The 26,771-nt window shown below is 44.5% G+C and overlaps 1 protein-coding gene and 1 pseudogene across 1 annotated transcript in view; both read right to left on the bottom strand.

Moving 5' to 3' along the window:
• Positions 1–7,111: 7,111 nt before the first annotated feature.
• Positions 7,112–7,350, bottom strand: LOC116648566 (annotated as a pseudogene).
• A 4,456-nt stretch (positions 7,351–11,806) lies between these two features.
• ABCA13 (ATP binding cassette subfamily A member 13) overlaps positions 11,807–26,771 on the bottom strand; it is a 369,069-nt gene continuing 354,104 nt past the window's right edge. The window contains exons 60-62 of the mRNA XM_032430502.1: positions 13,833–13,938; positions 12,526–12,663; positions 11,807–11,902 (exon numbers count right to left, since the gene is read on the bottom strand). Coding sequence (XP_032286393.1) covers positions 11,807–11,902; positions 12,526–12,663; positions 13,833–13,938 — 340 coding nt within the window. The remainder of the gene's footprint in view (positions 11,903–12,525; positions 12,664–13,832; positions 13,939–26,771) is intronic.

The raw sequence follows: 26,771 nt of genomic DNA, 5'->3' as shown, positions 1-26,771 counted from the left end.
CATCTGCAGGGATGCCCAGTGGGGACAGGTGCACGCAGAGACACCGGGTGGCCTCGGGGACAGAGACTGGAACACTACATCTGCAGGGCGAGGAATGCAAAGGATCAGCAGCCGCTGCCAGACGCACGGAGGGACAGCGCGGGGCTTCCACCAGCCTTGGAGGGCACGTGCTCTGCCAACACCTTGATCTGGGGGCTCCTGGCCTCTAGACCTGTGAGAGGGTAGGTTTCTGATCTTGTCTCTTGTGTCGTTTTGACACACGATGTTCCAGTGGCGTCAGGGGTGTGAGGCAGGGAGTGGACTGCTGCGCATCTCACGCTGTGCTCAGGCCAAGTGCAGCGGTGAGCTGTGACCACACTTACAGCATCCTTGACTCTATTCCCGATGCTGTACCTTTCATCCCCGAGATTTAGTTCTTCCCTAACGGGAAGCCTGTGCCTCCCACTCCCCTTTAGCCATTTTTTTGAAAGATTTATTTATTAACTAATTTATTTATTTTGAGAGAGAGAGTGAGCGAGCATGGGAGAGTGGGAGGGGCAGAGGGAGAAGGAGAAAGAACCTCAAGCAGACTCCCCGCTGAGCGCAGAGCCTGATGCAGGGCTCGATCCCACGACCCTGAGATCATGACCTGAGCCAAAACCAAGAGTCGCACGCTTTACCAACTGCGCCACCCAGCTGTCCCTCCCCTTCACCCATTTTGTTCATCCCTCTCCCCCATCTCCCCTGGCACCCATCAGTTTATTCTCTGTGTTTATGAGTCTGTTTCTGCTCTTTGTTTGTTTTGTTAGATTCCACATGTGAGTGAGATCATATGGTGTTTGTCCTTGTCTGACTTACTTCACTGAGCATAATGCCCTCAAGGTCCATAGAAAATTTGTTCTTTTAAACCACTTGATTTGTAGTGCTTTTGTTACAGAAGCCCTAAGACCAAGACATATGGCCCTGACCAGCTCTAAAACCCTATTTTTCTTTTTTTTTTTTTTCCCCTGCTTCGGGGTGAGGCTTAGATGTCAGTCCTTGGGGAAGCTTTCACTGACCATGATTAATTTTTAAATTATTGTATTTTATTTTATTTAATCATGATAAATGTACTCATTAATCCCCATCACCTGTTTCCCCCATCCCGTCACCCATCCCCCCTCCAGGGACCATCAGTGTGTTCTCTAGAGTTAAGAGTCTGTTTCTTGGTTTGTCTCTCTCTCCCCCTCTTTTTTTCCCCCTTTATACTTACTTGTTTTTTTCTTAAATTCCACATATGAGTGAAATCATATGGCATTTGCCCTTCTCTGACTGACTTATTTCACTTAGCATAATACCCTCTAGCTCCATCCATGTCATTGCAAATGGCAAGATTTCATTCTTTTCATGGTTGAATAATATTCCAGTGTGTGTGTGTGTGTGTGTGTGTGTCTCACCTCTTTATCCATTCATCAGTCAGTGGACACTTGGGCTGCTTCCATATCTTGGCTACTGTAAATAATGCTATAAACATAGGAGTACATGCATCCCTTTGAATTAGCGTTTCTGTATTCTTTGGGTGAATACCCAGGAGTAGAATTGCTAGATCATATTATAATTCTATTTTTAACTTTTTGAGGAACTTCCATACTGGTTTCCAGAGTGGCTGCACCAGTTTGCATTCCCACCAACAGTACACAAGGGGTCCCCTTTCTCTGCATCCCCGCCAACACCTGTTGTTTCTTGTGTTGTTGATTTTAGCCATTCTGACAAATGTGGTATCTCATTGTAGTTTTGATTTGCATTTTGCTGATGATGAGTGATGTGGAGCATCTTTTCATGTGTCTGTTGGACATCTGCATGTCTTCTTTGGAGAAATGTCTTCTGCCCATTTTTTAATTGGATTGTTTGGTTTTGGGGTGTTGACTTCTATAAGTTCTTTATAGATTTTGGATACTAACCTTTTATCAGATATGTCATTTGAAAAGATCTTCTCCCATTCTGTAGGTTGCCTTTTAGCTTTGTTGATTGTTTCCTTCACTATGCAGAAGATTTAAGAAAAAAAAAAAAAGATTTATTTGTTTTAGAGAGAGAGAGTGGGGAACGGGGGAGAGGGAGAAGGAGAGTATCGTCAAGCAGACTCCATGCTGAGCACAGAGCCTTGATCTCACAACCCTGAGATGATGACCTCAGCCAAAATCAAGACCCAGATGCTTAACCAAATGAGCCACCCAGGTGCCCCTGTGCAGAAGTTTTTATTTTGGTGAAGTCCCAATAGTTTATTTTTGCTGTTTTTGCCCTTGCCTCAGGAGATGTATCTGGAAAGTTTCTATAGCCGATGTCAGAGAAATTACTGCCTATGCTCTCTTCTGGGACTTTTGTGGTTTCAGGTCTCATATTTAGGTCCTTAATCCATTTTGAGTTTATTTTTGTGTATAGTGAAAGAAAGTGGTTCGGTTTCATTCCTTTGCATGTCTGTCTGAAAACCCAATTTTTATACTATGTCTTTCCACTTCCGAACAAGGTATTCTGTTGGTATTTTTGTGTACATTGGTTTGGATGGCTACCACCTTAAAGGCATTCTTCCTTATTAAAGGTCTTTCCAATGCCCAAGGACAACAGGCAAGCTGCCCAAAGGCACCCTCTGGCCCCTGCTGGGAAACGGAGGGCTGCTCACACCACACTGAGAAGCACTCATTATTTCGGGTCACGGTGCTTCGATGTTCGCCCACAGCATAAGATGAGAACCGCATGGGGAGTTGCTATTCGTGTTTTCTATGTTGAAGACTGGAGGGAAGATAAGGGGTGAGCTGGAAAAGTGGACAGGAGACCTGTAAGAATCTGGAGGGCAAGAGCAAGATGGAGACAAAATAAAAATTGAGACCTAAGAAGAAAGATCCAGAAACAAAACTTGTCTTAGAAGGGCCCGCCGGGCGCCCAGCACCCATGTCTCTATTCTTCCATTGTTATAAATTCCATGCTCTCGTAGGTTCTCCTGACATCCAGGCGCTGGTTCCCTCCACAGCGGAGCCGACGCAGGCGCCAGCCAGGTGATTCCAGGGCGAGAGGTGTCTCGGGTGGTGCGGCTCTTGCACACCGCTGGGCCCCCCGGGGCTGCCAGGGCACCGTCATTTCTCTCATTATTCCCATGCAGACCTCTGGCCCTGCAGACAGGGACTGCCCTGCCCCAGCAGCCGCCCTCCGAGCCTGGAGGACACCTCTCCCAGGACGCACTGTGCCCGGTCCCAGGTCCGTCTCCGTCTTGGGCGCCTGTATGATAATCAGCCTTAAAACGTCGGCACTGTTTTCCACAAGCACGGGACATACTATTGTCATCGGTAATAATGGCATTTTCTGCTTATAGCTGATAACAATGCACTCCCTTCCCCAGAGATGCCAAATTCCTATTAAGATCTTTGTTACCGGGCATCCGGGGGGCTCAGTCAGTTAAGCGTCCGACTTGATTTCGGCTCAGGTCGTGATCTAGGAGTCCTGGGATTGAGCCCTGAGCTGGGCTCTGCACTGGGCATGGAGTCTGCTTAAGAGTCTCTCTCTCCCCTCCCTCTGCCTCCCCTGCTAGCTCTCTCTCTCTCCTCTCTCTCTCTCAAGAAAAGTTTTTTTACCAACTTGCTTGAAGGAGACAATTTAGTTGGTGTGTGGTTACTATGTCCTGGTGATCCCATTACCAAGCTGCACACCTGGCCCCTGGAACCTGGCCATTCTTTTCCTTGTGGACATTATAGTTACACGGGGAGCGGGGAAGGTAATTCTACATTTTTCACTTTGAGTAACTTGAAGGAAAACGTATCCATGTCTCACGCCTCTGAAGAAGGCTGTGAGCGAGTGAGGGTTTCCCAGGACAACACAGGAGTGTTGGGGTGGCCTTGCTCACTCTAGAGGACCAGACTTTCCAGGGGACAGGGATTCTGGTGTCGTGGATGGCTGTGGGCTCGTGCACAGGTATTTACAACCAGCACGGGCCGCTTCCCCATGGCGGGGGGGGGGGGGGGGGGCAGCAGAAGCAGCTGAGAACCCGCGGAGCCTAACCCGAAGCTGAGGCGTGGTCTGCTCCGAGTGATGGCTCACTCCCGGCTGAATTTCCCGTGGTGCCCACTATCAGTGAAGATGCAGTTTTAAGGGTAACGTGGGTCCTGCCTACATCCTCATATGTGCAAGAACGCTCATTCTGGATCCAACACCAGGACTACCACAATGTGTCTGAGTCTGAAATGATTTTTCTGAAGATTTTATTTATTTATTTACTTGCATGCATGAGCAGGGGGAGGGGCAGAGGGAGAAGGAAAAGCAGGCTTCCCACTGAGCAGGGACCCAGGACCCTGGGATCATGACCTGAGCCAAAGGCAGATGCGTAACCGACTGAGCCCCCAGGCGCCCCTGATTTTGAAACAATTTTTGAAAAAAAATGATACAAAGATGTTTTTTAACAATAAAGGTGGGTATAGGAATCCAGACACTCAGAGGCGTGCACAGTTGACTCTGACCTGGCCAGGGGAGGTTCAAACAATTAAGAGAGCAAACAGTAATTAGTGTGTCTTGGAATTAAGTTCTGGAAGGTGGGAGAGTAAGCACAGGTGTGTAAGAGGAGCCCTTCGGCTTGTGGTTGGAGGGGCTGGGTGGTGGGGCTGATCGCTCCCTGGACGGAGAAGAGGAGGCGGAAAGGACTGGGGGTCAGCAGAGGAAGAGAGAGGTTTTCATGGGCCAGCATGATTCTGGAAAGCGGCCGCCGTAGGGAGGCCCATGGTGGTGGTGGCAGGATTGCTGTCCGGGAGTCTGATCAAGGCCACTTCCATGAAGCAAGTAGGAGATGAATTCTGGGAAGGTGGCAGGGCAGGCTCTCTCCCTGAATGACAGACCTCGCAGGACACACCCCTGCTTCCAGCCGCCGTGTCTGCCAAGAAGCATGGGGCCGCGCCAGGTCCCTGCTGCAGAGCGGCTGCCCAGACCCCAGCGCACCCACCTTCCCCTCCTATTGCACCTGCTTCCTCTCGTGCAGGCTGGGTGCCGTCAGAACTCCGTGCCTTTCTTGGCAGCACGGAACCCCCTGCTCAGGATGTGGTTGTTTGTCATAAGCAGCTTCCACCTCAGCTCAGCAGCATTCCTTGCTTTTCTCTGTGCGTTTTTCTCTGCTGGCTTCGCGTCCCCACCAGACGTGGCCCCAGAGGACTGGAGCAGCCTGGTTATTCTGAGGGCAAATCGATGGCCGTTCACTCATTCATGGAACCCTCAACTCAACAACTATCCAGTGATCACTGATCTGGTGCCAGGCCTCGGGAATCCAATGGAGAAAGGAAACACACACGCACACAGACACACGCCACGCCACTGGCCCGGTGGCAATCACAGTTTAGTGGGGGAGATGAGCTTGGTCAAGTAATTGCTCACAAGTGACACTGTCCCCATGGCGCTTGTTGGGAAGATGACGTACACAGTTGCAGTGACAGGGATCGTGGAGGGAGGGGCCTGGGCAGTGTGCAGAGAAGCATCCAGAAAGGACCACACTCAGGCTGACCCGTGGAGGGGACAGGTTAGCCCCGCAGAGGGACTCCCGCGTACACATCCGCGGCAGCAGGGGATTCATTTCAAGCATGCAAAGGCTAAGGCAGTTCAAGCAGCTGGGGGGAGAAGTGTGTGCAGGGTAGCGAGTCGGGGCGCCCGGGCATCACTGCCGATGCTCTGCTGTATTCTGACAGCAGTGAGTATTCATCCTATCAGCCACCAGAAATGCAGAAAGCAGGTGGTTGGCCAGCAGGACTCGATGGGGCACGTGGTCCAGTGGGAGCGCCATAGCAGGACCGCGGTCCAGTGGGATGTCACGGAGCCTTTCACAGCACGGTGAACGACCAGGTGGGGAAACCAGCAACAGATGTCAGTCCATCCCTAACTACGTGGAGGCCCCTGCCGTCTCGGCCAGGGCTGTTCTGGTGGCACTAACGAGCCGTGTCCCGAGTGCGGTAGGTGGGGGCCGTGCAGGTCCGCGGGGCTGCAAGGGCTGCGGAGAGTCTGGCCCGCGGGCCAGGAAGAGGGGCTCCTGGGGGACTGGAGCCACTGACAGGCTAGTTCATAAAATGAGACAGACAGGGCCTCTTCAATGTTGAAAAAGAGGACCCAGTGCCAAGAGAGAGAAGAGAGAAAAGCTCAGTAGGGCAAAGTCCCCAAGAGAGGAATCGTGTATTTACACAGAACAACACAGGTCAGCTTGTAACATTTCATACATAGGATTAGATATATTTGATCAGATTGTGGAAATTCACTTGCAATGTTAATTTTAACATGTTAGTTTTCTAATATATTTTATATATTTCAGGAAATATTTTGTCTGCATCTCAGACAATTCACATTCTTACCTTTGAACGCAGTGGGTTGCATTAAGTTTCTCATTTTTTAGAAAGATTTTTATTTATTTGACAGAGAGAGAGAGCACAAGCAGGGGGAGCGGCAGAGGGAGAGGCAGACTCCCCACTGAGCTGGGAGCCCGATGCGGGGCTCGATCCCAGGACCCTGGGATCATGACCTGAGCCAAAGGCAGACACTTAACCATCTGAGCCACCCAGGCACCCAAGTTTCTCATTTTGACCCACCATTGCAATCCTTAGATAAATCATACTGATTACAAGCCATATTCTACACACTACTGAGGTCCATTTACCAATGTTTCTGTGTCTGTGTTTGTACATGAAGTTGCCCTATACTTGCTTTACCTCTGTTCTTGGAGAACTTTCTGTGCCAAGGCTATATTAGCACCATAAAATGAGATTGATAGGAATTCTTTCCTTATTTCCTAAAGTAGTTGTATAACATAGTTTATCTCCTTTGGTATGACTCATAAAGCCATCTGGGTCCCCTGTCTTGGGCTAAGTTAAAGGTAGGGTGATGACCCATGGCTACCAATTCATTTTCTCGCGTGGCTAGTGTTTTCTTGACATAATCTTTCTTTTTTTTTTTTATAATAGGCTTTAATTTTCCTTAAAATATAGCTTCCTTACTAAATTAAAACTAAGCATCTTTCATACCATTTTGATTCTTCATAGTTTGAATGATGGAACCTCTGTTACTTGATCATTTTAAAGAGTGGTTTGTGGACCGAGTCACGCTGTTTACCATGACTCAAACCTTCTGAGAAGTTCAGGAGAGCCTAGGACTTTGCAGTTGTTTTTGAAGGCTGGAATTGTCCTGCTTCAAATTTTTCTTTGAACTTTAAGTAGTCTCTTCTTTTATCAAAATATTTTATCCACTGTTGGGGACAACTGGATTCAAATGAGCTTCTTAACTTCTCGCACTGAGAAGCGTCCTCTGTGTTCTCATCTAAACACTTCAGTATTCATCCCAGGCTCCCCAGCAAGCCTGTCTTTCTTTCATAGATGGGGCTGCCATTCCTAGTGGGCTCAAGCACCCCAAGGAAGCACCTCATGCAGCGAATCAGCCCGCCTGCTTTTCTTGACATAATCTCAATCATTAATGGTTTCCGAAAAATCTCGTCTATTTCATCTGTCTTGAAATAATCTGCATAAAGTTTTTCATATTATTCTCCTACACCCCATTTCTATCGGTAGATCTGCTCCGCTTTCTTTGCTAATGTTGTATATTCATGCACTCCCTGTGGAGGTTTGCTTATTTCACTAGGTTATATAGAGATCTCGTCCTGATTGTAAAAGTGAAGAAAACAGAAGCTCAGGGTTTCAGTGGAAAAGATCCCACTCAAGCTGGAAGTCAAGCCAGGTCTCCTGATGCCCAGCCAGTGGACTTCTCCTGGACTGCTGTTTTGCCCTTGTCTGTAATCCTAATTCAATTAAATTCACGCTGGGGCAAAAGAAGTCTTCCCATGACTACATTTGAGCAGAGCATGCCCCAGTGTGCAAGTGGGGACAAGTACGGTACCCAAGGACTCATCACCACCATGACGCCCCATGAAGGTTGATCTGAAGCCTCGTTCCTGGTTTCTCAAGGACAAAACCACAAACCAGATAATATACCACCACAATTTGGTAATGGGTGAAATTCAGCAAGACAAACCACATGCATGAGATGTAAATGCCACCACAAACACGGTGTTCACAACATTCCCTTCTATTTAAAAGAAAGCTGTGCTCCCGACATTTCTAGATGTATCTTTTAAGCGACGAATTTTGCTAGGTTTGAGATGTACATTTCAGTCAGTAGACCCCATTTTTCCTTAAAACACTCACATGTAAAGAAAAATGTGATGGATTCACTGATAACATGGTGAAGTGTTTCTTTTGCAATGACAAGCAAAAGCAAGAAGTAAGAAAAAATGCTTCGGACTTCTTCCGGGAATTTGAAACCCTTTCCAGAGGGAAAAAAATTATCTATTAAAACTCTTATAGGAATTCCCACTGTGAGTAAGTGACAGGGCTATTTATTAAGTCCAAATGGAAAATATCCATAAACTTCTTTCTCCCCCTTAGCTACTGCATTCCACTTGACAGTATCTTTATAAATACAGATGGCATCTGACCTGTAGATCTTACCATGCTACTTTAACTCTGAAAATAGAAATCTTCAGAACACGGAATGCCCAAAGATAGTCATCATTTGCTATTAGTTGGTTTACTCAACATGCCCCAAAGTGATTTTATTCCATTCTCATGCAAACGGCACACACTGGTTCTGTGTTCCTACAGCAGAGCTCACTGGCTGTCTCTCCAGCACCCATTTTGTTCTTATACAGAATCAGAACTCTCGTTTCATCTTAGGGACTCAGCTAAAACTGCATGACAGTGTCCTATACGCCTGAGTATGTGGGGTAGACTGCCAGGAGGCCTCTTTAAATGGTGTGCTTTCTTCCCCCCTTAATCTGGTTTGTTTTCTGCTTCAAATATTGTGAGAGCTGGTGCTCCAGCAGCCACTTTGGCATATGAGGGAGTGTAAAAATGGCAGAGCTGGGTTTTTGATGTCTGTGCAGCTGCTGTATCAGCTTCTATCAGAATAGCAGGCAAATACCCATTGCCCATGGAAAACTGTCGATTTGCTCTGATATTCCCTTTGTTCCCACTTCTCCATCTGTGGTGGCCCAGCCAGGTGGTAACTATTCCATGAAGCTGGTTCCTGCACCCTGGGTTAGAAGGACCCACTGCATGGCCCCAGAGCAGGGAGTGCTTGTTGCCTGCAGATCCCACCTTGCCTTCCCCGCCTAACTGCATGCTTCTCAAGAACAGACTGGGGGTCCTTCACCTGTTAGTGTCCCACCCCCATGTTTACCGTACTGACCATCTATTTATGCGCATAGAACGGGCTCAATAGTATGGATCAAAAAGATGAACCTGTGTGTGTGTGTGTGTGTGTGTGTGTGTGTGTGTGTGTGTGTGTGAGGGGCTCTGAATTACTTGAGGATGCCAAACTGGGTTGTAAGGTCATCAGCATACCATACCCAAATCATCACAGACCTGAAATACTCCAACACACCACAGCAAAGCCAAACATGAAAACATGCCCAAACCAGTCTGAAAATTTTAAACGTCTATCCCCCATTTGAGGGGGTAGGGGTGTGTGGAAATTTGTGATTAAGCTAAAGTATTCACGTCATATTCATGAACACCAAATTGCAGGGAAGGGTGGGGAGGGTGTATATTTCGTGGAAGGTTTTAGAGCGATCATGTTGCTCTTTTTCTCGGTTCAACATTCAACATCAACTAACCCAAGCCAACTATAACCTTAAGTCTCCCACTGTTTACTGTTCTAAAAATACTTTTCTTGTTTGCTTTCTCCAATCCCGATTTTGCATGAGGGCTTTCATACATTCTCTGTTTAAATATCCTGGTAAAGATAAACCGTACAATAAAAGCTGGGTTGCTGGAACAGGAATAATCAAGATGATCTCAGCCTTACAAAGAACTCTACTCGGAATGCTTTCCAAAGAAGACAGTTTGTTTAAAAGTCTCAGTTGTGTGACCATAAGCCCAAAGGTCTTAAGACAAATGTTTAACTCCAAAGGCATAAAATATCTGCATGACTTATAAATGCAATGACATTTTCAACACTAACATAAGATTTGACCTTTCCTATCCAGTCTTCTGGGGTATGGCGTTTTCACATAGTGAGTTTCTTTTTTCTTCCTGTTTATTGTTCAAAGGCTTACCTGGAAACTCAGCCTTCACGAACACAGCGGCTCAAAGGGTGGAGAAGAGTCCCTATGAGCAGAACATCGCAGACTGAAGCTCAATCAAACTGTAACCTTTTCAAGCTTTAAAAGATCTTGAGTAGGTACATTTCTTCCCTAGCTCGGTTAAACGGGATCCCTAACGATGCAAGAAAATACACGAGTTCATTCCAAGAATCAGGTTCAATCAAAGCACATCTCATTTATTCACCGCAGTATAAACACATTCCTGTGTCACAGATTTTATGGATTGATTCAACAACAATCATCACAAAGGATTACATCTTCCATTTTGACAGTGAGACTGTCAGAACTGAGGGGGAGATCACAAACCCTAAACTGTGAGAAACCCTAAACTGTAAGAAATCCTAAACCCTAAACTTTAAGAAAGCGTAATTCATGGGATTCACGTGAATCAAAATCATTCAGCAAAACTCTCCATGACTGGCTGAATCCTGACAAGTTAAAAATATCTCCAGTATATACGAATGATATCAGGAAAGACAGATTTTAGCGAAATCCTGCATTAGTAAAGAAATGTGATGGGAAAGTGGTTCCCTTTGGCCACAAGCTACTATCACTCAAAAATTTAAGTGGACAAGGTCAAATTTTAAAATAAAATTAATGCAGCCCTCCATTGAGCTTTGAGAAAAATGTTACTCAGTGAAGATTAAGAAATATCTTGAAGCTCAGAAATGTCTGGCTAGAAACTATTTTCAGTGGTGGACAAAAGGACTTTACACATTTTGCTATCAGATGCAGATGCTTTATATCTGAAAATCTGATTTCAGATGCTTTATATCTGAAAATACTAGCACAGTAATTCTGAGAATGGCAGAATTGTTACAAAATTTTAAAGCATTTAAAAGTAGGTACTGATTTTGCTGGTAAAATTTGAAGTAACTAGATAGTTTACGTCACCGGCTTTAAAACTAGAATGCGCCTCAGAATACCAGGAGGCATTAAGAAAACCGAGAGATTAAGAAAAAATAAAATACATCCACATTCTATTTCTTTCCATCCCTGCCTATATATTTAATATCTGTGGAAGTCTGGCAAAACTTTTATAAATGACACAGAGTACCCAGTTCAATTTACTTAATTTTGCTAAAGCATTCTCTAAAAAGCTCCTTAATTCTGATTTTCCTAAGAAACATCTTTTGTGTGAAAAAAGTGGCAATTTTTACATGTCATCCCATATAATATCCAGTATTACAAAAAACGTGTGTTTAAATCTTCGATCTTTTACGTAGACACATGTAAGCCTATCTAGTGATGAAAGGGGACAGAAACAGAAAACAGTCCGAGGTACTATTTCCTAAACAAACCAGTCAGGAAAGTTACTAGCTTTGGCTGCCTCAGTTTCCTTAAAAGTACAGTGAAATGTTCAGGAATGGCCAGTCTCTCACAGCTCCAAAATGTCTCAGGTTGGACTCTGGGTTCACTCGTCACGAAGAAGCTGGCCCCTCCTTGGCTTGACAAAGGGATTAGCCACGTGGGAGGAACTCCCTGAAAGTCTACAGAAAACAGTCTTCCAGTTTGCTGGTTATGAGTCAAGCAACAGCTTCAAAGAGGAAAGGAAGAGAGGATGGATCTGGCCACCAGGAGCCTGACTCCCAGCTCCTCTAAGGCGAGCGGGCTCCTTTGATCTTTGAGGATGAATGGTAACAAAAGACAAGGTATTATTCCTCTTAGAAACGTCCCCTTCGGTGCTTAGATAAGCAGGTGAGGCGGCTGGTGAGAGCCAGTAGGTGTAGCCACAGTAGATTGTGAGGATTTCTGTTGCTCAGTAGCGAAATTAATAAATACCTGAACGAAACGATGAAAATCATTGTTAACCTGTGAGGACACCAGACCTTCTCAATTATTATAAGAAGGGACATCTCTTCAAAGCACTGCCTGACTTTTCCTAAAAAACCACAAAGCTTTCATCCATACCACCCCCCTCGGAAACTGCCATAAACAGGTAAATCCTTTGAGGACACAGCTCAATGTCGGGACGATTACTAAACCACCGGGAAATTCGGGATGCTTTGAGCGTGGCTTTAGAATGAAGGTGGGATTTAATTCTACATTCTGGCACTCAGTACACTTGGCTTCCCAAAGTCAGTTACAGCTCAGCTATGGTGGAGTCCCCTTAGACATGCTGGGGGGTGAGCAAAACGAAGAAGGGAAGGTTAATGGGGCATGACTTGCCCAGTGAATGCCCAATGTAATTCTGGACAAATGGGAGCCCTACCAAATACATATCTTTAGTGGAGAGCTGACAAGAAACAAACCTCCTAACACTCACCATCCTATTTGGTAAAACCAGCAATTAATTTAAAGAAAGGACGACCTCAAGAAGTAATCTGACTAGTTTTAAAATCGGCTGGGGGAAGCCTTGAGCCCATACCAAAATGCAATCGGCCGAAGCGTGCAAGGTACCATACCTGTTCCAAAGTGGTTTGGTTAATGGAGTAATGTTTGATATTCAGGAAGGTCTTGTTGTTCTCTAAGACTCGGAACAGGTCGGCTAAGCATTCCCATCGTTTTGGCACATGATATTCCAATAAATTAAGGCGCTGCCCCTAAAAGCCAAAAACAAATTATAAATTGGATCACATGATGAGCAATCGTTAAAACTGATCACGCTGCACTTAACTGATAATCTTCTTTCAAACCACACACCTCGATGGCAGCGGGAGGGCGGGTCAGCTCCGAGAGTCTCCCGTGCACGCAGACAGATGACGGCGTATGTGGTACGTGGTCGTCCTCAAGGCTCAGCGGCTGTTTTGCCCCGCATACGCCCCCTCGCCCCTCGCCCTGCCACAGCGTGGGGAAGCCCTCCCTGGGGGCAAGAAGGTGCCTCACCCTACCCAGAAGGAGGAATTTATCGTGGAGGAAGGAGATGCACGGAGGTGCCTAAACCTCACTGGATCTTGAGCAGAGCTCCCTGTTGTTCTCACCATGAGCTAGCGAGCAACTCTTGGTAAGAGAGGAAATATTCTGCCCCTCGTTTTCATTTGTGCAAAGGGGTACAACAGCAAGTGTGTTACCGGGCGTCTGGAGGAGCACCTGAGCATGAATGCCCAGTCTGGTACAGCACGCGTCTACCAGTGGAGTCTTACTCAGTGGCTCTTGTTGAAATAGGTGATAGCTACTTCATAGATGAGACCCTTTCTATGATAAACTAGAATCGCGTAGTTATCCAAGACCCTGTAGATGGTGCTTCTAAAATGTTAATGGGCGTAGGAGTCGCCTGGTCATCCCCTTAAATGCAGATTTGGATTCAGTAGGTTGGCACTTGAGATCCTGTAGGTCGAACGAGCTGCCCAGGGATGGAGACCCTGCTAGTCCAGGCATCACACTTTGCCTCAAGTTAGCAGAGGATTAGGATCACAAGCACAGGGCACTCATTGTAAAATAACGCTGCAACCAGCAAGTCTAGAAGCCCCACAGCCAACACAATCTTCCTTCCTGAACAAAACAAGCCACGCAAGGGGTCTGTGCCCACGGGTAATGGGGGGTAAGTAACCACGTTCCACTCTGGGACACCCGACAAAGCGGTCAGACAGGCTTGTCGTCCTGCACGGTGGCCAAGCGATATTCACTGGCCATGGGCGGGGAGCTTTGCAATCAGGCCCAGACAGTAGGCAGTGTGTCCTAACAGTGCAGAATTAAAACAGGGAAAAAGACAAACGCACTTATCCACTTTCTCAGCTGAGAACAAAGAAGGAATGCAGAATTTTAGCACTACCTTAAACTGGATCTCTGGAAAATGGAGCTTCAAGCAGTCAGAAATCATGCTGTGCAGATTTGTTTCCTGATGGAGCCAAATCTTCAATGAATAACCATCACCAAACCTGGAAGTCAAATGAAATTAAAATACGGTTACAACTATTTGGACCTAAGAGGGGTAAATTCTAAGTCCACTTCCATAGGGATACAGTAAAGGAAAGTAATTATTCCAAATCGATGGGAGAGTCTGGATTTTCAAAAATATAATACTCAGAAGTCGACTGTAACTCAGTTGTGCAGTTTTCTGTAATCCATTGACACAGACACGGATTTATCTTTAAACACAAAATCAGCAAATCCTGGCACCAATCCCTATTCAGTAAAAGAGGGGAGCTGAATGCGAACCGAAAGCAACGTGCTGAGTTCGAGAAGCAGGAGCTGGGCTGGGGACCGACCCTGAGACGCACGGCGGCCCCCAGGTCCGTGATGATTCAGTGTGGCAGGGGAGAGGTGACAGGGAGTGCAGAAGTAATGAGCCGGGCGTTCGCTTCTTCATCAAATAAAGCAATTCTCCCACCTGTACCCTGACCCAGCAGGTGCAGTGACCACAGGGGAAGCTGGTCTGGGAGGTGCGTCCCCCACACTGTGGAGCTGTGGACAGTAGCTCCCCCAGTGACCAGGCAACCACGCATGAGGTGACAGCCACACCACAGAGCGATCTCAAAGAGTCACCTGCAAGAATTTATGGGGCTTCCAAAAACTGTTATTCTACCGCCTATCCCGGGCACCTAGTGTGGTGTGAGCACATAATAGCATCTCAATAAAGATCCATGAGAATAAAAACAAAGACATGAACACATCATGATGATAGCAGTTTGTGTCGATTTTGCTCATTACTATATCTATCCTAAGTACCTAGAACTAATAACTGTGAGTTGAATGAACGAATGAATGGAAAGAACAGACCGCACGCCCAGACCTTTATAAGCACCTTCATTTACTTAAACATTTCACACGCTGACAGTCCAATCATTTTGCAGGGGAATGTATCTGGTGCAAAAGGAAGCCCAAGATAACGTGACTTGCTCATTGACTCGAAGCACCCCGAGATCCTAGTCCAGGTTCTGACTTCCTGCTCCTGCCCCGATTTCAAATTTCCCCCAGATGTGAGCGTGGCCCCAACCTCTCCCGTCATTCGGGGCTGATGGTCTCGAATCCACTCATGGCTGAGAGGTTGTGAAGGACGTTGATAAAATGTGGATGAAAACAGGCAGAGAAGCATCCTGGTGCTTCTCCTGAGCTGCCTGGAAGGATTTCTGAAGGAGGTGTGCGTCTTGGCTGCTCCTCTGCTCAGGAGCAGGGGTCCCACCCTGCGCTGCCCACTAACCCAACCCATCCAACCCCGTCTTCACCACGGCCTCCCACGTGGGGGTGTGTTTCCACGTCTCAGGTGGGGAAGACACTGAGGTCCGGAAGGCTGCAGGCACGTGGGTCCTGTCTGCAGGTGAAGTTGCATCCTGGGGACACAGAGGAGCATGGAGCGTGTTTCTGGTCTGGTGGTCCTCACGTCTGTCAGCGTGTGTGCTGCGGACGGTGGGCCCAGATGGCTGGCCGGGTTGGAATACATTCCCTCCCTCCACGTACCAGATATGGGACCCAGGAGTCACGTCTGTCTGATAAGGATGCTAGGCAACTGAATGATTTCCTTGGAAACCACCAGGGACCACGTCTGGCACTGAGCAAGTAAGTAAACAGATACCCAGTCCAATTTAGTTTCTGCGCAGGATACCATCCAAATGGAAGAACACTTTGCTTTGGTGTGAAGAAGCTCACATTTCTTCGGGAAACACAGATGAAAGCAGATGAACCAATGAGAATGAGGATCAGAACGACATAAAGCACAAAGGTGGGAGGGGACGGTACGCACGGATGACCTCACTCTTCTACGCACGTGAGGACCCATGTGCACCATTAACACAAACTGCAGCCCCGTGGGCATACTTTGCTAATGCATTTTGAAAAACTCATGCTAAATTCCAATCACTATCTAATAAATTCGCACTATGAACATATAACAAATATCTATTTAAAATTCTTTCGAGATGAAGTTTCATTGGAACTAGGCCACTTCTAGTTTTACTCTAGACGATTTGAATTATGAAGCTCTTTAAGGAAAGAAAAACACCCCACAAGAAAATGTTCCTGAGATAGGCTGGCACGTGTCTCAGGATCTCTCTGGAGTGGTCAACAAGACTCCTGGACAGAAACTTACAAAAGCAGGTCATCTTCAATTACTAGGAGAATCTTTGTAGATTAGTGATTTCATTTACGATGCAAGAATCTAATTTACGTTAGCTTTACTTTCTCCTTTCTGCCTATAACCTACACATTTATGTTAGTGATCTAAGTTCCATGGGGGATTTATTTGATTCGTGCACTTTCCACTCTGAAAGCTCTCAAAGCAGCCAAAGGTCCTTCGTTTGTATATGCGGTCATCGGGCTGACACGGCTCAACGTCGTGTCTGCATCACACGCACACCTGGCGATCACAGAAAGATAAATAAAGAGCGTATGTGCGGCGAAGGTGCTTGCGACGTTTGTTGGACCGCTGTTTGTGATACAGTTTGGTCCACATACACTGAGTGTAATATATGTAACCAATGTTAAAGCAAGAACAAGCAGTGTGCTAGCAGGTAACACACATTCTCGCACATGTTTTAAGAGCCAGACGCCAGAGTACAGTGAGCGAGCGAGGAGGGCGGGAGGCAGACAACTGTGCGAGCACCTGACTGAGCCAGAAGCTTCCTCGTCACCTCGTCAGGGTCTGCGAGGGGACCCTGCCCACAGAGGGGGAAGCCGAGAGCACTGGGCACACGGGTTCCATCGTGAAGCCCTGAGTACCGGTGCCCTGTTTCTTCCCAAGGATCTCGATGCTGCTACGCCGGTCCTTATTTTACGAAAGTGAAATGGGATAGCGTGGAGATCGGGTGACATGCTCCCACACCAGGCAGCAGGCACTCAGGTGGGACCCTGCAGGTGCAAAGGGCACATGGACGACCTAACGCACCAGGAATCGACAGAACCCCCATGGGCATCAAAGCAGACCGGTCTCCCTAAGTCTCCCATGGGCAGGGAAGACCCCGGTGATGAATCATCAAAACAGTGACCATTTTCCTAGTATTGCTCTGGATCTCTCGAACCACAGATCAAAACCCAGATGATCTATGACAAAGCACATGCTAGTGGGGACCAGCTTTTCACAATACACTGTGTGGATGTGTGTACGTAAGGCGACTCCCCGGTTTCTCCGTAAACAATTTGTTGGAGGGATTTCCTAGATGGAGTCTCACCAAAACACCGGTACTTGCCCTCATGTGATGTCACTTAATTACTCAAATATGCTTTTATAAGCAAGAACATTAAACTATAAACAGGTACACTAGTGGGAGGGGAGCAGGGGCATTAGGGAACCAGATGTTTAAAACAGCCTCAGAAACAATGAGCGTTTAAGGTCACAGTCATTTTGGGTGTAGGTGTCAAACCAGCACGGAGTGGACGTAAGTAGATGCTTTTGAAAACAGATGGCCAGACTTTTGGCAGGATGGTGTGAAAAGCTCCAAAACCCATTCCCCAGCAAAAACGATAATAATTATCAAAAGCAGCCATTTAAACTCTCTGGAAATGGTCTTTCAGGCATACAAGAAGTCAAAGAACACATATTCAAAAAGTCTAGGGGGCACCTGGGGGGCTCTGTTGGTTAAGCATCTGCCTTCGGCTCAGGTCATGATCCCAGGGTCCTGGAATCGAGTCCCACGTAGGGCTCCCTGCTCAGCAGGGGAGTCTGCTTCTCCCTCTGCCTGCTACCCCCAGCCCAGGAAGACAGAAACTCCACTCCAGGCAGTGCTTATAGAACACACAGTACCTCTGCCCCTCTCCCCCACCCTCAGTTGGAGGGCTATCTTCCTGGCAAGAGCAGATTGTCACCATTCCCCATCCCCTACCCCCCCCCCCGCCCCGCCCGGTACCTATTGCTGAAGCTGAACTCCAGAAAGTTCAACAGGATGTGGGGGCTTCCTTCTTCTACCCAGCCCTCACTCACGGCAGAGGTTCTCCACTGGGACAACTGGGGGGAAAGGAGGATGGCCCCTTCCTGACTCACGAGGCAGGCACTCCACACCTGGAGAGGCATGCTGAAGAGGACTCGAGGCTCCTGTCCACCCTGCAGCATGGCACACTCCGCTCCTGAACAAGGCGGCACACCTCTGTCCCCATTCCCAGTTCCAGAGCCACGGCTCAGAGACTCTGCCCTGGAGGAACAACAGGCTGTAAGGTAGGTGATTCCCAATCTCTTCCCAAAGGACCGGCCCTATTTGCGCAGAGCATGGAGAATTCAAGCCTAGGGCCCTGTCAAGTCAGCAGAGGGTGTGGCGAAAGGCCAGGGGGAGAAATGGATACGTGCACTGCAGACACAGGCAAACTGCAGGTGGGCTGGTTTGCAGGAAAGAGAGTGCTGGAAGGAGCCCCCCTGGGGTCAGAGCAAATCTCAAACACTGGCCTCGGGAAGCATCAGTTCAAAGAAGCCCACATTATGGGCGCCTGGGTGACTCAGTCGTTAAGCGTCTGCCTTCGGCTCAGGTCATGATCCCAGGATCCTGGGATCGAGTCCCGCATCGGGCTCCCTGCTCAGCGGGGAGTGTGCTTCTCCCTCTCCTTCTGCCCCTACTTGTGCTCCCACTCTCTCTCTCTCTCTCTCTGTCAAATAAATAAATAAATAAAATCTTTAAAGAAGAAAAGAAAGAAATTATCTATTGCTGTATAACAATTTACCCCAAGGCCTTGTTCCTTAAAACAAGCATTTATTATCTCAGAGTTTTTGTGGGTCAGGAGCCCAGGAGCATATTATTTGGGAACCTCTGACTTGAGGTCACTCACAAGGCTGCAATCGAGCTCCCTGTTCAGTGGGGAGTCTGCTTCTCCCTCTCCCTCTGCTGCCCCCCTGCTTGTGCTCTCTCTCTCTCTCTCTGTCAAATAAATAAATAAATAAAACCTTAAAAAAACAAGCCCAAATTAGGGGTGCCTGGGTGGCTCAGTCAGTTCAGCATCGGACTCTTGGTTTTGGGTCAGGTCATAATCTCAGGGTCATGAGATCGAGCCCCCAAATCAGGCTCCACACTCAGCACAGAGTTTACTTGAGATTCTCTCCCTCTCTCCCTCTGCCCCTCTCCCACTCTCTCTCTCTAAAATAAATAAATAAAATCCTAAAAAAAAAAAAAAGCCCTAATTTGATTGGATTAGGCTGTGGAGCAATTTATGTCCCAGGACATCATTGAAATGAATAGAATAGTCAGTCAGTGATCAGTGATGCTAACAGCTAAGTGTGGTCAAGAGGTGAGGCAGAAAGCCAGGCCCAAAGCACCATCACCCCGGGTGACTGTGGGCACACCCCAGGCTGCCCCCTGAGGAGCATCATCAGACAATTCACCCTGTGGTGGGGGCAGAAACAGGCTTCGCTAAAACTATCCAGTCACTCAACACAGCAACAAGCAGAAAACCATAACAAGCCCCAGCAGTGGGAGGCCAGTGCCCAGAATTGCTGCAATACATCATCAAAATGCCCAGTTTCCAATAAAAAATGATGAGACATATACGGAAACAGGAAAGAATGACCCATATGCCAGAAAAAAAAAAAAAAAAGTAAAACAGAAACTGCTTGTGAAAGCAGCCAGATGTTAGATTAACAAAGACTACAAAGTAGTGATTATAAATATGTCAAAAGAACTAAAAGAAACCATGATTAAAGAAGCCAAAAGAAGGTATGATGATAGTGTCCCATCAGCTAGAGACTAGCAGCAAAAAGACAGAAATTATGAAAAAGACCCACAAGGAAATTCTGGAGTTGAATAATAGAACTGAAATAAAAACTCACTCAAGAGGCTCAAGAGTTTGACTTTGCAAAGGGAAGAATCAGTAAGCTTGAAGATAGATTGATAGAGATTATGTGACCCAAAAACAAACAAGAAAAATGAACAGGACCTCAGAGGAGTGTAGGACACCATAAACAAGATTAACAGTTGACTTCTCATCAAAAATAATGGAGACCAGAAGCCATTTAAACATTACCATTTAATAACATTTAAGCATTTAAAGTGCTCAAAAAAAAAAAAAAACACAAAAACCAAAAAATTGCCAAAGAAGAATCTTATGTCCAGAAATGTTATTTTTCAAAATGAAGGCAAAATGAAAGCATTTCCCGATAAAAATGGAGAGAATTTAATTGGAAAACCCACCATCCAAGAAATACTAAACTAAGCACTTATTTCAGTCTGAAAGTAGGTGACCTCCACACAGTAATTCAAATCCACATGAAAAAAACAGTACAAGTAAAGGTAACGATGCAATTAGACAGTAAAAATGCACATCCTTTCTCCTTTCTTCTCTTAGGTGATTGTCGAAGCAATTATATTAACAATACACAGCTGTATTATTGGGCCTATTACAAACAAATGTAATAATCTTGCCAGTAACAGCCCAAAGGAGCCGAGAGAAAGCAAAGCTGTGTCCAACGAAGAGAAGGGCTCCTGATGGTAATTTCGATCCACAGGAAAAAAGGACAAGAACCAGAAATGTTACATAAGAGAGTTAATATAACAAAGGCTATAAATATATACTTGCTCTCCTTTTTTGTAACAGTTCCTTTAAAAGACATAAAAGTTATATGCAGTAATAATTACAGCAACCTATTCTTGGGTTGGTAACACTGATAAATGTTAGGTGTCTAACGTAATAACACCAAGAGGCAGGAAAGTGATCCAGAACATTTCTGTATCTCATTGGAACTAGGTTAGCTTAAATCTAAAGCTAATTCCGATGAGTTAGGATGTATATGGTAGGCCCCAAGAGCATCCACTAAGGATATAACAAAAAATATAGGTATAGTGGGAAAATCGCTAAGAAATTAAGATGCTGTTAGAAAATATTAGAAAATATTCACTCAGGGACACCTGGGTGGCTCAGTCAGTTAAGCGTCTGCCTTCAGCTCAGGTCATGATCCCAGGGTCCTGGGATCGAGCCCCACATCGGGCTCTCTGCTCGGCGGGGAGTCTGCTTCTCCCTCTGCCCCTCACCCCACTTGTACTCTCTCTCACTCTCTCTCTCTCTCAAATAAATAAATAAAATGTTAAAAAAAAAAGAAAATATTCACTTAATGCAAAAAAAAAAGCAGTAAAGGAGAAACAATGAAAGAAAAGCAACATAAGACTTGTAGAAAACAAAGGTGAAAGGGCAAGTGTAACTAATAATAATCCAACTCTATCAATAATCAATAATCAATCAATGTTAAATATGAATGGATTAAATAATCCAAATAAAAAGCTGCTATCATTAGACCAGAAAAGATCCAAAAATAGCCACCGATAGGAGACACACTTGGAATTCAAAGATACAGATAGATTGAAAGTAAAAGGATAGAAAAAGATGTATCACACGAAGAGCAACAACAACAAAGCTGAATGGCTATACTAACACGATGGAAAGTAGATTTTAAGACAAAAAATGTTACTGAAGGAGAAAAAGGAGATTTTACAGTGATAAAAAGTTAATCCATCAAGAAAATATAACAATTATACTCATATCTGTACCTAAGAACAGAGCACCAAAAATACATGAAGAAAAAGCAGACAGAACTGAAGGCAGACATGGACAATTTAATAACAATATTGGCTAGAACAACCTGGAAAAAGATTAACAAGGAAATAGCACACTTTAACAACCCATTATAAACCAACAGTACTTAAAAAGCATCTATAGAGTTTTCTACCAAACAACAGAAGAATATACATTATTTTCAAGTGCACATGGAACATTCTTCAGGATAGACCATACGGTAGGCCATAAAACAAACTTCAGTAAATTTAAAAGGACAGAAATAATATCAAGTACATTCTTTGATAATAAGGGAATGAAATTATAAGTAAATTCAGAAAAACTTTGGAAAACTAACAAATGAATTAAACAAAATCCCCTAAGTAATCAATAAGTCAAAGAATAAGTCACATGGAAAATTAAAAACTTCTTTGAGATAAATGGAAATGAAAACTCAAAATACCAAATGTCTGAGCTTTGGTAAAGCAGCAGAGGGAAGAGGGAAACTTAAAGTTTCAAATAACTATATTTAAAAATAAGAAAGATCACAAAACAATTACCTAATCTATCATCGAAGACACTGGTAAAAGAAGGGCAAATTAAACTTAAAATAAGAAGGGAGGAAATAATTAATATTAGAGTGGAATTTAATGAGATGGAGAACAGAAAAGCAATGGATAAAATCAGTACAACCAAAAAGCTAGTTCTTTAAAATAATCAGCAAGACTGACAATCCTTTAGTTAGACTGACCAAGCAAAAAAGACTCATATTACTAGAATCAGAAATAAAAGATGAGGCATTACTATCAACCTTCCCAAATTAAAAAGGATTATAGAGTAATACTATGAACAATTGTAATCCAATATATTATATAAATATATATGAAATGGTGAAATGGACACATTCCTAGAAAGACAAAACCTATTAAAACTGACTCAAGAATACAAAACTATATAAATAGACCTATACTAAGTAAAGTGATCTAATTAGTCATTTAAAAACTACTAGTAAAGAAAATGCCAGACCCAGATGCCTTCACTAGTGAACTCTAACAAACATTTCAAGAAAAACTAATATCAATTCTTTAAAATTTCTTTCAAAAAATAGAAAAGCAAGCATACTTCTGAACAACAAAAACTAGAGGCCAATATCTATTATGAACATGGACACAAAAATGCTCAACAAAACACTAACAAATTGAATATGGCCACATAAAAAAAAGAGAGAGAGAGAGAAATATATCATGACCAAGTGGGATTTGTCCCAGGATGAAAGACTGGTTTAATATTTGAAAATCAACGAATGTGACACACACATGATCATCTCAATTGATGCAGAGAAAGTATTTAATAAAATCCAACATTTTTTAATGATAAAAACACTCAAGGAATAAGAATAGAAGAACAGTTTCTCAACTGATAAAGGGCACTGAGGAAAACCCATAAATAACAATACTTAATGATGAAAAACTGGGGCTTTCTTCCTAAAAACAGGAACAAGATGAGTGTGTATACTCTCACAACATGTATACACCATTGTACTGGAGGTTCTACCTAGAGAAGTAAAAACATATTCATATATGGTATGATTCTGTACGTAGGAATGTCTATGGAATTCACTAAATACTTTTAGAAATAATAAGTTCAGCAAGATTACAAGACACAAGATCAATGCACACACACAAAAAATTAATTGTATTTCTACAACTTTCTACAATACAAAAAATGAAATTAAGGAAACAACTCCATTTACAGTAGCATCAAAAGAAATATTTCAGATTAAATGTAACCAAATAAGTGTAAAACCTATGATTTGTGACTAAAAAACATTGTTAAAAGAAATTAAAGGAGATTTAAATAAATGGAAAACATACCACGTTCATGGATAGGAAGACTTAACATTGTTAAGATGGCAATACTCCTCAAATTTATCTACAGATTCAACACAATCTGCTGACTTCTTTGTAGAAATTACAACCTGATTCCAATATTCATATGGAATTGCAATGGACCTAGACCAGCCAAACAATTTTGAAAAAGAAGAACAAAGTTGGAGGACTAATACTTCCTGATTTCAAAGCTTACTACAAAGCAACAGTAATCAAAACTGTATATGGTACTAGCATCAGGATTAACATAGAGATCAAAGAAATAGAATTGAGAGTCCAGAAATAAACCTGTAGGTCTGTGGTCAACTGATTTTTGACAATGTAGCCAAGACCATTCAATGGAAAGAGTAATCTTTCAACAAATGGTGCTGGCAGAACTGGATAGCAACTGGGTAAGAAGATAAACCTCTACCTCAAACTCAGTAATAAAAAAAGCTAACTCAAAAACACGTATCAGGACATGTATCATATGACCTCACTGATATGAGGAATTCCTAATCTCAGGAAACAAACTGAGGGTGGCTGGAGTGGGGGTTGGGGTGGGAGGGATGGGATGGTTGGGTGATAGACAGTGGGGAGGTATGTGCTATGGTGAGCGCTGTGAATTGTGCAAGACTGTTGAAGCTCAGATCTGTACCTCTGAAACAAATAATACATTATATGTTAAGAAAAAAAGAAGAAGAAGAAGAAGATAGCAGGAGGGGAAGAATGAAGGGGGGGAATCGGAGGGGGAGACGAACCATGAGAGACGATGGACTCTGAAAAACAAGCTGAGGGTTCTAGAGGGGAGCGGGGTGGGAAAATGGGTTAGCCTGGTGATGGGTATTAAAGAGGGCATGTTCTGCATGGAGCACTGGGTGTTATGCACAAACAATGAATCATGGAACACTACATCAAAAACTAATGATGTAATGTATGGGGATTAACATAACAATTATAAATAAATAAATAAATAAATAAATAAATAAATAAATAACACGTATCAGGGGCACCTGGGTGGCTCAGTCAGTTAAGCATCTGCCTTCAGCTCAGGTCATGATCTCAGGGTCTTGGGATCAAGTCCCACATCATGCTCCCTGCTCAGAGAAGTGTCTGCTTCTCCTTCTCCCTCTCCCTTTGCTCCTACCCTGCTCCCCAGCTCGTGTTCTCTCTCTCTCATGCTGTGTCTCAAATAAATAAATAAAATCTTAAAAATAAACAAATAAATAAATAAATAGAAATTTCTTCACAGAAGAGACACAAATGTCCAATAAACACATGGAAATATGTTCAATATCATCAGGGCAATGCAGATCAAAATCACAGTGAGATACTACATACCTTACCCTCATTGGGTGGGGAAATAAAATGTAGGGGTGAGGATGTGGTGAAATTGGAACCCTCGTTCACTGCCAAGAGAAATGTAAAGTGGTGTGGCCAATTTGCTGTTTTTAAGATTTATTTATTTATTTGAGAGAGAGAGCATGAGTGGGAGGGGCAGAGAGGGAGAGAGAATCTCAAGCAGACTCTGCGCTGAGCACAGAGCCCAACACATGGGGTTCAAACTCATGACCCTGAGATCTTCACCTGAGCCGAAACTAAGAGTCGGACTCTTATCCAATGGCTCTACCCAGGCGCCCCTGGTGCAGCCAATTTGTAAAAACAGTTTGATAGTTCCCTACATGGTTAAGCATAGAGTCAATCAATATATGACCTAGCAATTTCACTCCAAGGTATATACCCCCCAAAATAAAAAGATATGTCCACACAAAAGCTCATACATGACTGTTTACAGCAAAATAATGCATAATAGCCAAAAGGTGGAACCAATCCCAAGCCCATCAACAGTGGATGAAGTAGACATCTTATTTGGCTACACAAAGAAATGAAGTTCTGATAACAGGGAGGAACCTTAAAATCGCATACTAAGTGAAAGCCTGTTATACAATTCCATTTATATATCAATACTGGGCAAACTTACAGAGACAAAAAATAGACTGGCAGGGGCTTCAGGCTGGGTGGATAGAAGGGGGAATAGGTTAAAGGCACAGGGCTTCTTCCTAAGATGATGAAAGTGTTCTAAAGGTACCCTTGGAGATGGTGGCATGCATTGTGTGACCACACGGAAGAATACTGAATCACACGCCGTAAATGGGTGAGTTGTAGGACAGGGGAGGTATATCCTAAAGAAGCTGTTAAAAGTGAAGAGGATGGCCACGGTATAAAACATCAGTTACAAAATGCCTGGAGATTGTGGTAGATCGTAAATATTCTTTGCCCCTTCCTACACACACACCCTTCGCCACGTAGCCTTGCCACCTTCCTTCGCTAGTGGGCAGTGGGTAAGACTCCCATCCTACCTTTCCCTTTAACAAGTGACTTGGTTTGGCTAAAGGGACATTGGGACCTGAGGTTCGGATCACACTTGTGCAGTTCGGCCTTTCCATTCTTGTAGCCCTGCCCCTCAGATGCTGATCCCAGAAGGAGGATGAGAGACAGGTGGAGCAGAGCCACCCCACCTGGGCCGCCTGGAAGCCCATCCCCAGACACCTGCAGATGCAGGAGGATGAAGGGTAATTGTATAAGCTACTGTGTTTTATGAAAGCTATGCTGCTTTTTGTAAAAACATCTAACTGATGTATAGGGTTCTTTGATGCTTTTGATAAAATAGAGCCAGACATCAAATTTGTAAAATACCCCTGAACTATGAAAGAAAGGAACGGGGGCGCCTGAGTGGCTCAGTCGTTAAGCGTCTGCCTTTGGCTCAGGTCATGATCCCAGGGTCCTGGGATCGAGCCCCGCATCGGGCTCCCTGCTCGGCCAGGAGCCTGCTTCTCCCTCTCCCACTCCCCCTGCTTGTGTTCCCTCTCTAGCTGTCTCTCTCTCTCTGTCAAATAAATAAAATAAAAATCTAAAAAAAAAAAAGAAAGGAACGTTGAGGATTCATGAATTTTCTTTGAATACACATGCATGCACACATACACCCCACACATACATGCAGACACACACAGACACACCACACAAAAACAAGCACACATACATGCACGCACACTCATGTACACAGAGACACACCACACAAATACACAGGCAGACACACGCAGGTATACTACGCAAATATAAACACACACACCACACAAACACCAAGCACATATAGACACACATACATACACACCACACAAATACAAACACACACACATGCACACACACTCATGTACACACACATACGCACCACACAAATACACACGCAGACACACATAGGCATACTACACAAATATAAACACACGCACATAAACACACATACAGGTGTACGCACACACACACACACACACACACAAATTTTAGGCTAACTGAATCCACAGTAAATAAACCTCCCAAATCCTGGCCCAGCTCTGGCAACCACCAGTTTATTTTCTGTATCCATAAGCTTCTTCTTTCCTTCCTTAATTCCT

This window comes from Phoca vitulina, unplaced genomic scaffold (genome assembly GCF_004348235.1).
Source record: "Phoca vitulina isolate PV1807 unplaced genomic scaffold, GSC_HSeal_1.0 scaffold44, whole genome shotgun sequence".
NCBI lineage: Eukaryota > Metazoa > Chordata > Mammalia > Carnivora > Phocidae > Phoca > Phoca vitulina.
Note: the sequence above shows the minus strand (reverse complement) of the source record. Positions and strands in the feature narration are given on the sequence as shown.